The 17,410-nt window shown below is 42.4% G+C and overlaps 1 protein-coding gene across 1 annotated transcript; it reads left to right on the top strand.

Moving 5' to 3' along the window:
- Nucleotides 1-263: 263 nt before the first annotated feature.
- On the top strand, nucleotides 264-6,943 carry LOC142471103 (extracellular calcium-sensing receptor-like). The gene is made up of 5 exons (XM_075577899.1): nucleotides 264-530; nucleotides 1,208-2,029; nucleotides 5,291-5,518; nucleotides 5,821-5,944; nucleotides 6,018-6,943. Exons 1-5 carry the CDS (start codon nucleotides 264-266, stop codon nucleotides 6,941-6,943), a joined length of 2,367 nt encoding a protein of 788 aa, XP_075434014.1.
- The last annotated feature ends 10,467 nt before the right edge of the window (nucleotides 6,944-17,410 follow it).

Raw genomic sequence — 17,410 nt, forward strand, 5'->3', positions numbered from 1 at the left:
ATTGTCCATTGACCTTGCGCAATGCTTGAAAGTTACCTGTATTTGCCTTCTTCTTGATAACATATTTTGCTTATTAGTCTCATCATATTACTCTGTCTCTCTATTATGGTGGTCTTTTTTGGGTGTCTTTAAGTCCAAAGTCCAGAAATGTGTGAGTGTGTGAGTGTGTGAGTGTGTGAGTGTGTGAGTGTGTGTGACACTTACACACTGTCTGTGACATTTCTTCCTCTCCCACTAGTTTTGAATTCCTGAATTATCGCGACATGCGAGCGATGATGTTTGCTGTGGAGGAGATTAACTCAAACCCCGACCTTCTCCCCAACATATCCCTGGGCTTCCAGATATTTGACTCCTGCGTCTCCATGAGACGGGTAGTAGAGGGGACATTCTGGGTGCTGTCGGGAGGACAAGGAAGCACCCCCAATTACCGGTGTCACAAAGGGTCACCTCTAGCAGGTGTCATTGGAGATTCAGCATCCACACGCTCCATCCTGATGGCCCACATGTTGGGACTGTACAGATACCCACAGGTAAGAGAGATACGAGTGTGTTATAAATAGATGGATATGAAATAAGAGAGCACATGAGCATCGGTTTGAGATCCCCCAGAAGTCACTTCTTCATGGGTACAGAGGAGCCACTTAGTGGCATATTTTGATAAAAACATTATTAAACCTGTTAAGCCTGTCATGGTAACTCCAGTTTAGCAGGTACCTATACTAAATAAATAGTATTTCTTATTGTCCTATAAACAAATTTAGTAAAATATGTGACAGTGTCCAAAGGGTTAAATGAATGAAGCCTAAAGCTACCTGTGATTTAGCGCGATTAATATTATGACGGGAAACTGCGGTGCGCAAGTCCCTCAGTGATACATAATAATACGTACACACATTTCTTTCAAAAGATTCAAGTGAAGGGTTCCTGTGTTATTAGACTGAGGATCAAAATGTAGAACTCGCACACAGAAATTGCCAGACAATTTGGGAGGGGAGGAAGGGATTGTGTGTTTTCTGTAAATGTGAGGCCCATCTTATTCCTAGCTCCATATTCCATAAAGGGGGTATGTATTTGTCTGTGGGTACAGTGCTTTAAAAACCACACAGGTCTCTTTTTCATTTGTAATCCCTAGTTAACTATGGAATGGACGACGCCAAACATTTCTTGGTAGGCATTATTTTCATTATCATTTGTCATGTTTCGACAGATCAGTTATTTTTCAACCAGCCCCCTCCTCAGTGACCGGAATCTGTTCCCGTCCTTTTTCCGGACCATCCCCAGTGATGAGTTTCAGTCCCAAGGTCTGGCCCAGCTGGTTTCTCACTTTGGATGGACTTGGATTGGTCTCCTGGCCATTGACAATGACTATGGTCAATTTGGGATTCAGGTGGTCCAGCAGGAAATAGTCAAGGTCGGGGCTTGCGTGGCCTTTGTTGAGAACATCTTGACCGGACAACACAACAGTAATGCTCCCCACCTCGTCCGCGTCATCAGGAAGTCTACAGCCAAGGCAATTGTGGTGTTGTCTTATGGTTCTGCATTTCTGCCGGTGGTGGAAGAGCTGGTGAGACAGAACGTGACAGGGAAAATTTGGGTGGCCAGTGAATCTTGGTCAACCTCCGCTCTCCTTTCCAATAAGAAGTTTAATAGGGTCCTGGCGGGCACCATAGGTTTTGCCATCAATTCTGGGCAGATGACTGGGTTCTTTGAGTACTTACATGCCCTCCACCCTTCCAAATCCCCAAATGATACATTGATACAGGAGTTCTGGGAGCAGACTTTCTCTTGTAAGTGGTGGGACCAGAAGAATGTCGATGACTGGACAGATAATACCACAATTCCACAATGTACAGGAAGAGAGACGTTGGACAGCTCCATGGCTGAAGCAGGTCAGAGAAGCAGTCTCAATGTCTACACATCAGTTTACGCCTTTGCATGGGCCTTACAAAGACTGATCCAGTGTCAGCCTGGAAGTGGACCATTCCATCATGGTGTCTGTGCCAACATCTCATCGTTTCGACCTTGGCAAGTAAGGCTAAGTATGTACTTTGTTCCTATATGGGATTGACCCTTTAACCTGTAAAAGAGGTCACTGTCGGTAGGTCACTTCTCTCCTACCTGGGACGCACCCTTCAGACCATTAAACAGGTCACAGTCATTAGGTTAAAATAGTATGATCCCCAGAACTCAACAAGAACACACAAAAAGCACAAAATTGGTGTTGCTCATTTTAAATCTTATTAGAAATAGATTAGTAAATCAAACAAGTTACAATCGCTCGGTAAAATAACTAAACACCATTGATATCTATGTACAGAACTCAGAACAGGTATAGTGCAATAATAACCCAATTCTATCCAGAAAGGTGAACAAAGTATGTAATACTTATCTCCGGGTAAAACATGCGTGGAGGAATTATTAAGAGATCATGTGGAAAGGGTTTATGGCAAGAAATATAGAGTTACTCCACCCCTAGTATTAGAATATGCCAGAGGTAATGAATCTAAATACTCCAGTGTTAGACATTTCCAACTGTATCGAAAAGATCAAGGTACGGATCGATCAAGACTCACCGACGAGCAAGTCTAGCGCCCGGCACAGTGTCTGCCGTGATGGATCTGTGGGGGCTTTGTGTTTGTGAATAAGAGCCCCCCTCACCGGTAATCTTTCGGAGCCGTGACCGCTCATGGCACTGAGGACATTAAGCTTTGCTACATCTGTATACAACATGACAAAACAAAGGTCTACTCTGTTATAGAAATCACCAGAATAAGGATGGGGGAAACCATTTGTTAAATGATAAACTTTCACATTAGAAAAGAGGCGTCTAAGAGGGGATATGATAACTATATACAAATATATATATATATATATATATATATATATATATATATATATATATATAATTCCACATTGTAACTGCACTTACTGTAAATAACCCTTTCCTTTGTTGCTGGTGAAATCTCCTTTCCTCCAACCTTAAGGGATGGCCCGGGTCCTTTGTACTGTCCGTGGGATGAATAGTTCTTGTGAAAGCTCCTTGTATTGTCCCTGAATGTATTTGATTATAGTTATCATATCCCCTCTTAGACGCCTCTTTTCTAATGTAAGTACATCTAATTTAGCTAGCCTCGCCTCATGTTAGATTGTCCATCCCCTTTATTAATCTGGTGGCTCTTCTCTGCACTCTCTCTAGTTCCATAATGCCCTTTTTTAAGGAGTGGTGCCCAAATTATACTTCATATTCAAGGTGTGGTCTTACTAATGCTTTATAGAGGGGCATAAGTATGTTTACTTCCCTTCCATCCATTGCCTGCTTAATGCAAGATAAGATCTTGTTTGCCTTTGCAGCTACTGCATGACATTGGGCACTATTGCTAAGCCTGCTGTCTACAAGCACTCCTAAAGCCTTCTCTATCAAGGATTCCACCAATTTATCCCCATTTAATTTGTAAGTCATCTGTTTATTCTTGCTTCCCAAATGCATAACCTTACATTTATCTGTATTAAACCTCCTCTGCCATTTACCTGCCCCCGTTTCCAGTCTCTCCAAGTCCTTCTGGAGAGAAATTACATCCTGCTCTGATTCTCCAATTTAGTGTCATCAGAAAAGATGGAGACTTTGCTCTCGATGCCAACCTCAAGGTCATTAATAAACAAGTTAAAAAGCAGGGGTCCCAGTACCGATCCCTGAGGTACTCCACTCACGAATTTAGTCCAACCTGAAAAAGTACCATTTATGACAACCCTCAGTTGTCTGTCCTTCAACCAGTTTTCAATCCAGATGCAAATATTTGTACTGAGCCCAATTTGCTTTATTTTGTACACCCACCTCTTGTGTGGAACCGTATCAAAAGCCTTTGCAAAATCTAAGTAGACCATATCAGCTGCGTTTCTCTGGTGTAGAAATGTACGTATTTCCTTTCTAATGCTGTTGGGTAAACTATATTTTAGTTTTTTTCATCAGGTGCAAAAACATACACATTTTTTTCCAGTTCCCACTCTGGAACATCCAACATAAAGCTGACCAATGTGCACAACATGGATTTTCGAATTCACTCCAGCAACAAAGGAAAGAGTTCTTTACAGTAAGGGCAGTTACAGTGTGGGATTCATTACCCATGGACACTGTGATGGCAGATACAATAGATTTGTTCAAAAAAAGGTTCGACATCTTTTTAAAAAGGAAAGGTATACAGGGATATAACAAATAAGTAAACATGGGAAGGATGTTGATCCAGGGAGTAATCCGATTGCCAATATTTGGAGTCAGGAAGGAATTTATTTTTCCCCTTATGAGATATAATTGGATGATATGTCACTGGAGTTTTTTGTTTGCCTTCCCCTGGATTAATATACTGAAAGTACAAATATAGGATAGAGTATCTGTCGTCTACATTTAGCATAGGTTCAACTTGATTGACGTACGTATTTCTTCAACCTCATATACTATGTAACTATGTAACTATGTAACTATGTAACTCTAGCTTCTTATAATCCTGCCGAATTTGGTCAAAATCAGTGGAGTTTCTAAAGATTCAGTCCGCCATCTTGATTCAAAATGGCGTTCAATTGTATTCAAACATAAACAAAAGTTTAGAGTTATGAGGAGAGGCTAGCTAAATTAGATTTATTTACATTAGAAAAGAAGCATCTGAGATGGGATTATTTACAAATAAATTCGGGGACAGTATAAAGAGCTTTCAACTGAACTATTCATCCCAAGGGCAGTACAAAGGACTCTGGGTCATTCCTTAATATTGGAGGAAATGAGATTTCAACAGCAACAAAGGAAATGGTTCTTTACAGTAAGGGCAGTTAAAATGCTGAATTCGTTACCCATGGAGACTGTGATGGCAGATACAATAGATCTGTTCAAAAAAAGGTTGGACATATTTTTAGAAAGGCAAGGTATACAGGGATATACCACATGTTTCACTGTTTTTTTTGTTTGCCTTCCTCTATCAATATACTGTAAATACAAATATAGGATAAGTATCTGTCATCTTAATTTAACATGGGCTCAACTTGATGGACGTGTCTTTTCTACCTCATGCACTATGTCCCAAATTCGTGTGTTGAAGGTTCGATGTGACAATTTGTCTCCCAGATCTGCTCTGATCAAATGATTTCATGATGTTTTCATCTTTTCTGTGATTACTTTGCCCCTACGTGGGAATGACCCTTTAACCCATTAAACATGTCCCTGTCATTAGGTCACTTTGCCCCTAGCGTTGGACTGACCCTTTCATTCACTGGTTAAATGTCTCACATCGTCTTCTTCTTCCAGCTTCTCCATTACATTAAGAGTGTAAACTTTGAAACCAAAGACAGGACCAGGATGTTTTTCGATGCTAAAGGGAACCCCCCAGCCCTCTACGATATCGTAAACTGGCATCTGAGCGCCACAGGCTCCTTGGAGCAGGTGAAAGTGGGAAGTTATGACTCAAGCGCCCCCGATGGAAAGATCTTAAGAGTAGATAGTGCGGCTATTATTTGGGCCAGTGGGGGGACACAGGTATGTCTGAGTAAACCTTATACTATGTATACACTAATAACTAATAACTAATAACTAATACATTGGGTAGATTGGATGCATGTCTTTTCAATGCCACATTTATATATCCACAAACTCAGCTAGCTGATAAAGCAGTAACAGACAGAGAGAAAACAAAGAGAGAGAAATACAGTGAGAGAGGGTGTGAGAAACAGTGTGAGAGAAAGATTGAGAGAGACCTCATGAGGCCATGAGACCATGTATAACTTTGAACTTATTTATGTATGGAGCAATTCCCCACAATTCTATTCAATTGCCCATAGGTTCCTCTCTCGGTCTGTAGCCCAAGCTGTCCCTCTGGGTTTAGGAAGATGGCCTCACCAGGAAAAGCTGCCTGTTGTTTTGAGTGCGTCCCATGTCCCCAAGGAGAGATTTCCAACCAAACAGGTAAGAAGGTCACAGGTATTTTGGGAAAACGCACGAAATTATGACAAAAGTTGACCTCAGTTTTCCCTTCCAGATGCTGTGGAGTGTGACAGATGTTCCTGGGACACGTGGCCCAGTCTTCAACATGACAGGTGTCTCCCAAAGACCATACAGTTCCTCTCCTACATAGATTCACTGGGAATAAACTTAGCAGCCATTTCCCTCTCCTCTTCAATGATCCCAATTGGTATTCTTGGAGTTTTCGTCAGCCACAAGACAACGCCCATTGTCCGGGCAAACAACTGGTTCCTCAGTTGTCTACTCCTGGTTTCCCTGTCCCTCTGCTTCCTCTGCTCTTTGGCTTTCATCGGCTACCCGCAACCTGAGAATTGTCTTCTGCGGCAGGTGGCATTCGGCATCGTCTTTGCCCTCTGTATCTCCTGCGTCTTGGCCAAAACCATAACAGTTATTTTCGCCTTCAAGGCCACCAAGCCAGGCAGCAGATTAAGAAAATGGACAGGGACAAAGGTGTCCTACTTTGTCATCGGGCCAAGCGTTTTCATTCAGCTGTGTGTGTGCGTGATGTGGTTGTCCCTTTCCCCTCCCTTCCAAGAACATGACATACAAACCCAACCCGGGGTAATCATCTTTGGGTGTAACGAGGGCTCCCCCATTGCATTCTGGTGCATGCTGGGATATCTTGGCCTCCTGGCCAGCGTCAGCTTTATTGTTGCCTTTCTGGCTAGGAGGCTCCCTGACAACTTCAACGAGGCCAAGTTCATCACCTTCAGCATGCTGGCCTTCCTCAGTGTCTGGGTGTCCTATATCCCTGCCTCCCTCAGTGCACACGGCAAATACACTGTAGCCATGGAGGTCTTTGCCATCCTGTCCTCCAGTTGGGCCATAGTCGTGTGCATCTTTGTGCCCAAGTGCTTCATCATCCTCTTCAGACCCCAGGTGAACACCAAGAAGAATCTGCTAAGGAGACATTCCAGGGGTGTAAAGGAGAAGCCTGTTTAGTTATGGTTATCCAGTGGGTCCAACATTAAATAGAGTTAGCAAATGGATATAGAATAAGGCTTTGGAGGTTGGCTCTTCACACAGTCCATACATACAGCCCCATCTGCTATTCCTGTGTACACACAGCTCTGTCACTGCACCTCCATCCTTCTCTGCAGCTTTCTCTCCTATTCCTGTGTTCACACAGCTCTGTCACTTCACCTCCATCCTTCTCTGCAGCCTTCTCTGCTATTGCTGTGTACACACAGCTCTGTCACTGCACCTCCATCCTTCTCTGCAGCATCCACTGCTTTTCCTGCATACACACAGCTCTGACACTGCACTTCCATCCTTCTCTGCAGCCTCCTGTACTATTCCTGTGTACACACAGCTCTGTCACTGCACCTCCATCCTTCTATGCAGCCTCCTCTGCTATTCCTGTGTACACACAGCTCTGTCACTGCACCTCAATCCTTCTCTGCAGCATCAACTACTACCTGCGTACACACAGCTCTGTCACTGCACCTCCATCCTTCTCTGCAGCATCCACTCATATACCTGCGTACACACAGCTCCGTCACTGCACCTCCATCCTTCTCTGCAGCCTCCTCTCCTATTCCTGCTTACACACAGCTCTGACACTGCACCTCCATACTTTCTAGCGTGCAGTGGGATCTTAGCCAAATCATAAAGGGTATCATCCCATCTCATCCCAGTCTCAGTATTTCTATATCACTTTCAAATCAGAAATAAAATAAAACACATAACCTAACGTAAATGACTAAACATACGCTTTGACAGTTATCCTTTTAATAGTCTCTTATTCCCACAATTATTCTGACTCTCACACTCTCTAAGCCTAACCCTTCCTCAATCTTTGCCACCCTCTTGATTTGTTAAATAAAGGTAAAATATGATTTAAGGCTCAACTCCATTCCCCCCCCCCCCCCGCATCCATCCCCAACCGGTCAGTGTTTCATGATCCCCCTGCTTCAGCACAGATGGCTCAAACAGACGGCTCGGTCTTGGACTGAATCTCTGATTGAGCCACCTGTGCTGATGTTGGGATATCCCAAAAACCTGTCCTGTTTGAGGACCGGAGTTGAGCCCCCCTGATTGAATCTACGAGATCTCTATATAATCTCTAATAATCCTGGATTGGACCAGCATTAAGTGTAAGTTAGTGGTGCTGGCGTTTTGGAATAATAAAAAAACCATATGTAAATAAATAATATAGAATTTGTCTCACCTTACTGTATTCAATCCATTAAGACGCTTTTTTTTCTATGTGCAAAAGTAAGTGAACCCCTGGTTTTTTTTAATTAAATATTTTTTTTTATTTAAATATTTTTTTTTATTATTTACATGAATATATTAACATCTAACATACATATACAATTTTGATAATAGACCAAAATTTATCCCTTTACATTTTTAATATATGTTTGTACATTTTTAATATGTCTATCTTACCAAATATAATTATCTTCTCTATATGATTTCTTTACAATTTTCTATATGTGCCATATCCAAACTAAATACAGCTCAACCCCCTTATAACGCGGTGCTTGGGGTCCAAAGAATCACACCGCGTTATAAGCGGATCGTGTTAGAAATAATGTACCGTTGTATGCATTGTACAATAAAGTGTTTAAGATACCAGTAATCGTGTTGTAAAGTATTCATACGTACGAAAATTGGGAGCCACGCGTGCACCACGCTATAAGCGGATCCGCGTTGTAACGGATCCGCGTTGTAGCGGATCCGCGTTGTAACGGATCGCATGATAACGGGGTTGGGCTGTATTGAAATCTTTTTTTATTCTTTTAAATTACCAATCATTCTTACTTGTTATTTTATAACATAGAAAAGATAAAGATCGGGGCGAGAGAGGAAAGGAGTGGGAAGGGGAGCGATGGAAAAGTTCGTTTAGAAGTACAGGCATACCCCAGTTTAAGGACACTCACTTGAAGTACACTCGCGAGTAAGGACATATCGTCCAATAGGCAAACGGCAGCTCGCGCATGCGCCTGTCAGCACGTCCTGAACAGCAATACCGGCTCCCTACCTGTACCGAAGCTGTGCGCAAGCGGGGAGACTATGGAGCCTGTTACGCATGCGTTATTTACATCAGTTATGCACGTATATGATGATTGTAGTACAGTACATGCATCGATAAGTGGGGAAAAGGTAGTGCTTCACCTTAAGTACATTTTCGCTTTACATACGTGCTCCGGTCCCATTGCGTACGCTAATGAGGGGTTACGCCTGTATGGGTATTTATAAAAGGTAAAGGAGATAAGGCATAATAACCAACCAGAGTTAGGATCTTATCTGAAGAACGGAGACCATAGTTCCCAGACCCTATAACCTTGATCTACTTTTTGATTCAGTTGAGCTGAATGCTTTTCCATTCATTTAATTTCATTCACTCTTTTAATTATTGTTTGTTTTGATGGTACATTTATATTTTTCGACGCTGCTGCTCTCGTGACTATCTACTAGAGACGGATCCTTTGGTCCAAAGTTCCACAAATCAGTCTCAAAAAGGGGGTTTTTGTCTTTTTTTAGGATATTTTTTGTATTGCCAACAATCTAATCTGCGGATTTGGTAATGAAAAAAAAAAAAAAAAACCTGATACATTTTTTTTCTAATGCTGTTGGATCAATATTTTTTTTGTTTTTCCATTAGGCACAAAAACACACACAGTTTTTCCAGTTCCTACTCTGGAGCACCCAACATAAAGTTGATCAATTTGCAAAACATGGATTTAATAAATTCAGTCCCGCTATTTATAATTCTGGTGAATTTGCTTAAAAATCAGTGAAGTTTTGAATGGTTCAGTCCACCATCTTGATTCAAAATGGCGTCCAATTGTATCCAAACATGAGCAAAACTACCCCTCCCCCCCCCCCGATCTCAAGAACTATCAGGAAAAATGTGCTTACTATATCTTGAGAGGTGTCCAAATGCATAGCGATCAGACAGGTTTCCAACATATATAGTAGATATTGGTAGAAAGCCCTAGAGATTCCCTTCTTGGGTTGTAGATGCTCAGATTAAATTTGCAAATGAAGAATAATAAGCGTGACTGGACATACTTGCTATAAATATGGCACCATTAATATCTGTAAGTGATGCAATAAGTGCTGTATTTAGATCACTGCATAAAGTGACATTAGTGAGTTCATACATTTACCTTTCAAGAATTTCTCTTTAATAAAAGGAACAAAAAGATAGTAAAAGTGCTCAATTGTTTCATCTTAGAAAAACTGTTCCCCTTTTGATCAATATTATTCTGACCTATTAGTCAGATCGCCCAATTACAGCTCAACCCCGTTACAGCCTGATCCGCTACAACGCGGATCCGCATTAACGCGGTCTCAACGTGGCTCCCTTTAAAAAAAAAAGGGCCGCCGCGATCAGGGGTTCCGCGAGGACTTACCCACATCTTCAGCTCTCTCCTTGCTTCATCAGCTTCGTGAGTGTGTGTGTGTTTTGTTTAAATAGGGCTCTTGTTTTCCAGGCAGTCAAGAAAATTGAGATTAGAATTAGCGACGGAGCGCCAGGCAACGCCCCCCAGCGGTTCAGCCAATGAGTGTGAACCTGCCGGGTGACATCATGGCCGCGCACCCGTCACTCCCCCATCACTGCAGCCCGGGGAATTCGGCTGCACGCGCCACCTGCCTGGCCGACGCGCGTGCAGCGCAGGCAGTGGGGCCGCGGCCTAAGGCTGGCGGCGGCTGGCGTTTCCCTCCGTGTCTGGCAATCCCGGAAGTGACATCAGCGGGTGCTGGTCAGCCCGTGACAGCTTCCTGTTCTCAGGGAAGGGATTTCCTAACGCCTGCAGCAGCTGGTCGCTGTCAGCTGACCGAGCTCCGTGTGCTCACGGGGAGATCTCTGAGCAGCGTGGGAGTACACAGCCTGGGCGGCGCATGCTTGCTTGTAGTATCGTAGGCACTGCGAGTGGCTATCCCTCCCTACACGCGCACACGGAGTTGCGTAGGAGTGGACATACGCGTGGAGTTACAATTTGCTGTGCCTGCTTTCATTTGGCTTCTTGTGAGTAGGGTTTCCTCTGGAGCAGCATTCTATGGTTACCTTTATGTGTATGTCACAATTGTATTAAATCAGTCTATTATACAGCTCAACTCCGTTATAGCGCGATCCGTTACAACGCGGATCGCTTATAGCGCGATGTAAGCGTGGCACCTAGTTTTTTTTTTATTTATGAATACTTTACAACACGATTGTTGGTGTCTTAAATACTTTATTGTACAATGCATGCAATGGTACATTATTTCTAACGCGATCCGCTTATAGCGCGATGTGATTCTTTGGACCCTAAGCACCGCGTTATAAGGGGGTTGAGCTGTAGTTGCTTTTTTTGCAGGTCTGTTCATTCTTTGTATGTTTGCTAATTGTAAGGGCACTTGTTTGTAAGTTATAATTATTTTAGTAGTAGATTCTGTGTTTGTCTCAAGTGTTGGTCTGTGTTTGTGTGTCACACTTAGTATATAGATGATATGTTTTTATTATCCTTACAGTTATATAATATGATAGGTTTTTGGTTTTCTTTTTCTATGTGGTGAGACAACCATCAAGAACCATCAGAGGATGTCTAGTTCAACAGAACTGGTTCATGCCATATGGCCAGGACATTCATTGGCTTTTTGAGGCGCCGGTATATTACTTTGTATTTGTTGTGTGTATAATTTATCTATATTTGGTCCAGGCAGCCCCCCTAATTTTTAGGCACTGTGGTAAACACTTGTAGAGTTTTATTAATCTACCTTTATATTTTTAAGCTTTAGCGCTGTAGCACATATACTTTTTTCACACACATACATACACACAAAAACACAGGGAGAGGAGCTCCCTCAGTCTGTCAGTATCACACACACAGGGAGAGGGGCTCCCTCAGTCTGTCACTGTCACACACACAGGGAGAGGGGCTCCCTCAGTCTGTCACTGTCACACACACATGAGAGGGGCTCCCACAGTCTGTCAGTGTCACACACACAGGAGAGGGGCTCCCTCAGTCTGTCAGTGTCACACACACAGGAGAGGGGCTCCCTCCGTCTGTCAGTGTCACACATACACACACACACATGGAGAGGGGCTCCCTCAGTCTGTCACTGTCACACACTCAGGAGAGGGCTCCCTCAGTCTGTCAGTGTCACACACACAGGAGAGGGGCTCCCTCCGTCTGTCAGTGTCACACATACACACACACACATGGAGAGGGGCTCCCTCAGTCTGTCACTGTCACACACTCAGGAGAGGGGCTCCCTCAGTCTGTCACTGTCACACACACAGGGAGAGGGACTCCCTCAGTCTGTCACTGTCACACACAGGGAGAGGGGACCCTCAGTCTGTCACTGTCACACACACAGGGAGAGGGGCTCCCTCAATCTGTCACTGTCACACACACAGGGAGAGGGGCTCCCTCAGTCTGTCACTGTCACACACACATGAGAGGGGCTCCCTCAGTCTGTCACTGTCACACACTCAGGAGAGGGGCTCCCTCAGTCTGTCAGTGTCACACAAACAGGAGAGGGGCTCCCTCCGTCTGTCAGTGTCACACATACACACACACACATGGAGAGGGGCTCCCTCAGTCTGTCACTGTCACACACACAGGGAGAGGGGCTCCTTCAGTCTGTCACTGTCACACACACAGGAGAGGGGCTCCCTCAGTCTGTCAGTGTCACACACACAGGAGAGGGGCTCCCTCAGTCTGTCAGTGTCACACACACACACACACACACAGGGAGAGGGGCTCCCTCAGTCTGTCAGTGTCACACACACAGTGTCCCCTTAGTCTATCAGTGTCACACAGACAGGAGATGGACTCCATAAGTCAGTTTTTATAAGTCATGTAGACGTCCTGGGAAAGCAGATAAAAATTTTACCATCTCTCCTCAATTATCTTATCAAGGAAACAACAGCACCCTGGGAATCAGTGCTAATCCCAAATACACATCTCTCTATTTTCCTGCTCATCCATTCCCACGAGGGACACATAACAGCAGTCTCAGTGTGACGGCCCTAGCAATGAGAGGAAGCAATATATTGTGTCCTGCTTTGGCAGTGAGAGATTTGAAGAACCATTATACAGTATATATGCTGTTAAAAATTATTATAGGGAGCATATATATTTATTGACCAGTATCCTCTATTTGCCCTCGTGGGACTTTCCAATTTTAAAATATAACTTTAAATTTACATACAAATAAAATATGAAATGGAAGTTAGAAAATGATAGTTTAAAAAACCCTAAAATAAACATGAGCATTTCCCCCCCCCCCCCCCCCCCTTCACACATTTCTAATATTAGGAATATGTTCCGTGTGCTGAATTTATAGTGCCAAACAAAATACTCTAATAATATGTGTATACATAATATTGTGCTGATCTAATTATACTGGTGCATGCAATCCCAGCTCTAATCATATGGTGATTCCCTATACTTATCCGGTGCTAATAATCCAGAACAAAGTGATTATAATACTCCTATACATTACTCAGTGCTGACTTACTTGGAATTTCCACCAGATAACTAATGGACCCCATAATATAATGCAGGTCTCATATATCCCTGTATAATAAGGAGCTGAGGGGTGGGTGTGATTGAAACATCTGATCTCAGATGCGCTATTAGAGAGGGTTGGGGTTCCTTACAATGCATCTGATCTCAGGCGTGCTATTAGAGAGGGTTGAGGTTCCTTACAATATCCTCAAAAAGTGTAATTTTTTGTACTGCAGTTTTCTTAATATTTGGTTGTGATATCCAATGTCTAATTTGAAATGAATGAAATCTACTCTTTTCTGCCAAGTCAAAATCAGATTTGCATTGCGAAAAAGATTTAATCTGATGCTGGTAATAAAAATTGGTCCCTTTATGGCACCCTCCAGTCATACAAATCTGGGGCCAATGCAGGAATAAATTCCGGATTAAGCAATATTGGAGTCAGAGGAGAAGGAAAAGAAGACAATTTGAATTTCCTGAATATTGAGTCCCATATCCCCAGAGTAAAGCCAATTAAAGGATGTTTATATAATTCCTTAGGTCTATGTTTTTTAGGTAATCAAATAATGTTATGTAAGGGAATTGTAGTGCTGTCGTTCTCTAAATCTACCCATTGTTTGATTCCAGAACATACATAACAATCCCTAAGAGTTCCTAAATGGGATGGTAAATAATAAATATGCATATCTGGACAATCTAACCCTCCCCTCCACTTTTTTCTGAAATAAAACTGGTTTAGCCACCCGAGGAGGTTTATAATCCCATATAAATTTAATTATTTTAGATTGAACCGCATCTAGGACGTCTTTACGAATATTCACAGGTAAAGCTTGAAAAAGATATAACAGGCTTGGTAAAATATTCCATGTGATCACCTGGCAAAGTGAGATTGAGAATTTCTGATTTACAAAAGTAATCTTTAATCCAGAAACAAGATAAAATGTATAAAGCACTGCTATTAATTAATTCAAAGACTGTTCTAGATTTGAAACAACAAGTAAAATATCATTTGCAAACATAGAAGTGTTATAATGAGCTGGACCCATTTGAATATCTGTAATTAGATTAACCTACCTAATTGTTTGCGCTAATGGTTCCATAACCATAGCAAAAATAAGAGGTGAAAGAGGACAACCTTGCCTTGTTCATCTATAAATTAAAAAATCTATCTGTTAAAGACCCATTAACTAAAACCTGAGCACGTGGAGTTTAATAATGAGCTAATGTGAATTTGATAATGTTAGGACCTAATCCAAATTTGTATAATACTTGTTCCATATGGGACTAATCTACTCTGTCAAATGCTTTTTCTACATCAAAATCTAAAGCTACCAAAGGAATCTGATTATTTTTAGCATTCTGAATCAAATCGAGATTTTATGGATGTTATCAAAAGTTTGACATCCTAAAATAAATCCAGATTGATCATTATTAATAAGAGCGGGAAACAAGTTTTCTAGTCTCATGGCTAATATTTTAGTAAACAATTTAGCATAGGAATTAAGTAAAGCAATAAGCCTATAAGAGGAACTTAATTCCGGATCCTTATCTGACAAGAAGTAAAGAGATTGAAGCATCCATCATAGATGGCGTAACCTTGTTCAGAAGCTAGTAATGAATTAAAAAGATTTTGGTGAGGAAAGGTCACCTTAAAACGTCTCAAACGCCGTGTTAGAGGGGGCTTCCATTGGGGCCTCGGCAGGCCATTGCCTTCTCCTAAGCCGCCATCTTGGAATCCTTCTCTGTTGTTTTTTTTCTCATATGTATTGGGGGGTTTATATGTATTGGGGGGTTATATGTATTGGGTGGGGGGTTATAGGTATAGGGGGGTGTATATGTATTGGGTGGGTGGGGGTTATAGGTATTGGGGGGTTACATGTATTTTTGGAGGTTTATATGTATTGGGGGTTTATGTATTGGGTATGGGTTATAGGTATTGGGGGTTATATGTATTGGGGGTTTATATGTATTGTGAGGGGGGTTATAGGTATTGAGGCGTTATATGTATTGGGGGGTGTAAATGTATTGGGGGGTTATAGGTATTGGGGGTTATATGTATTGGGGTTGTATATGTAATGGGGGTGTGGTATTTTGGTATGTATTTGGAGGGGGGTATTTTGGAATGTATTTTGAGGGGTGGGGTATTTTGGTATGTATTTGAGGGGGTATTTTGGTATGTATTTGGAGGGGTGGGTATTTGGTCTTTTTGAGACTGGATCCTGGAAATCAGCGGCACCAAAGGAACCGACTGATCCGCCATGAAGATTCGCCCCTCTGTAGTAGAGAGGACCTTTTCATGTTTAAAAAGGGAAAGCCACTTATCGTATTGAATACAGTCAGTATATATACAGCTGAACCCCGCTACAACGCGGATCCGCTTATAACGTGATGTGAGCGTGGGCTCCCAATTTTCGTACTTATGAATACTTTACAACACGATTATCGGTGTCTTAAATACTTTATTGTTCAATGCATACAATTGTACATTATTCCTAACGCGATGTGATTCTTTGGACCCCAAAGCACAGCACTATAAGAGGGTGGAGCTGTATATATTTTTGTATTATTCTAAAACGCCGGCACTAGTACCTTACACTTAATGCAGATTCACCCCAGGATGTTTGGATGTAGATATTTATAACTGTTTGTTAGTGAGGCTCGGGTATTGTGTGACAGGTGGATTAACAACGGTGGTTAAAAAAAAGTCTGCAGTCATAAGCACCACTAATATATAGAGACCACATAGCTTAAATCAGGGGTACTCAACTGCAGTCCGCAAGCCCCCCCCCCCCCCCCGAACTGGTCAGGATATCCCTGCTTCAGCACAGGTGGCTCAATCAGAGGCTCAGTTGAAAGCCTCTGATTGAGCCTCCTGTGCTGAAGCAGGGATATCCGGAAACACTGACCTTTTTTTCAGGGGGGGGTGGGGGAGGCTTGAGGACTGGAGTTGAGCACCCCTGACTTAAATCATATTTTCCTTTTATTTAACAAATCAACACAGTAGCATAGTTTGCGGGAGCGTTAGAGATGGATTGTGAGAGTGAGAATAATTGTGGGAAGAAGAGACTATTACAAGGATAGCTGTCAAACCATATGTTTAGTCATTTAAGTATGGTTTGGTGTTTTATTTTATTTTAATTCAGATGCCCAGATTTGAAAGTGATATAAAAATACTGAGACAGAGATGAGAATATAATAGTCTTTATGGTTTGGTAAACAAATCAAAAAAGGTAGCGCTAATAAAATAACCTGGTGATGGCCTGCAGCCCGGGATATAACTCTGACACCCACGGTCAGAAGAGACAGATGCAAGATATGTTATATCAATGGCGCTGGGCCCCAGGAAATGGCAAATAGGGGATGACCAAAAAAAAGGATATATAGCAGCCTGATGGAGATAGATGTCCAGTAGAGCCCTCCTCGTGTTGGTGGTCAGATCATGCAGACAAAAAAAGAGAATAAAAAACAAACATAGTGTGATACAGTATATCATAAACACAGATAACACCACTAACAGACACTTAAACTAACATATTCTGAGACACACATGGACTGAAAAGTAAAAAACACATTTAATATAAATCTTGTAGTACAATACAACTAAAATCACTCAATGTGAGATGTCCCTAATATCCTTTGGCTAGCTGAAATGCCCGCTTACAGGGGCCCAGCTGGTATCAGGCAGTGCATAATCTGAGAGTATCCCCTCTCATACGAAACCGGTTTGGCTCCTGCCCGTCTCCGGGGTGTTGGCCTCATGCAATAGTGCGGCTGACGGTGGAGTGGGTGGGTGTAGCAGTTGTCCCTGGTGCGCCAGGGCTAGATCATCTGTCCACACGTGTAGCGTTCAGATATATCAGGGACCACCCTACGTGTTTCGGAAGACTGCGCTTCCTTCCTCAGGGGTAAAAAAATAGGTCCCTGATATCTCTGAATGCGACACGCTACATTTCTG

This window comes from Ascaphus truei, chromosome 20, assembly GCF_040206685.1.
Source record: "Ascaphus truei isolate aAscTru1 chromosome 20, aAscTru1.hap1, whole genome shotgun sequence".
In the NCBI taxonomy this organism is placed as follows: domain Eukaryota; kingdom Metazoa; phylum Chordata; class Amphibia; order Anura; family Ascaphidae; genus Ascaphus; species Ascaphus truei.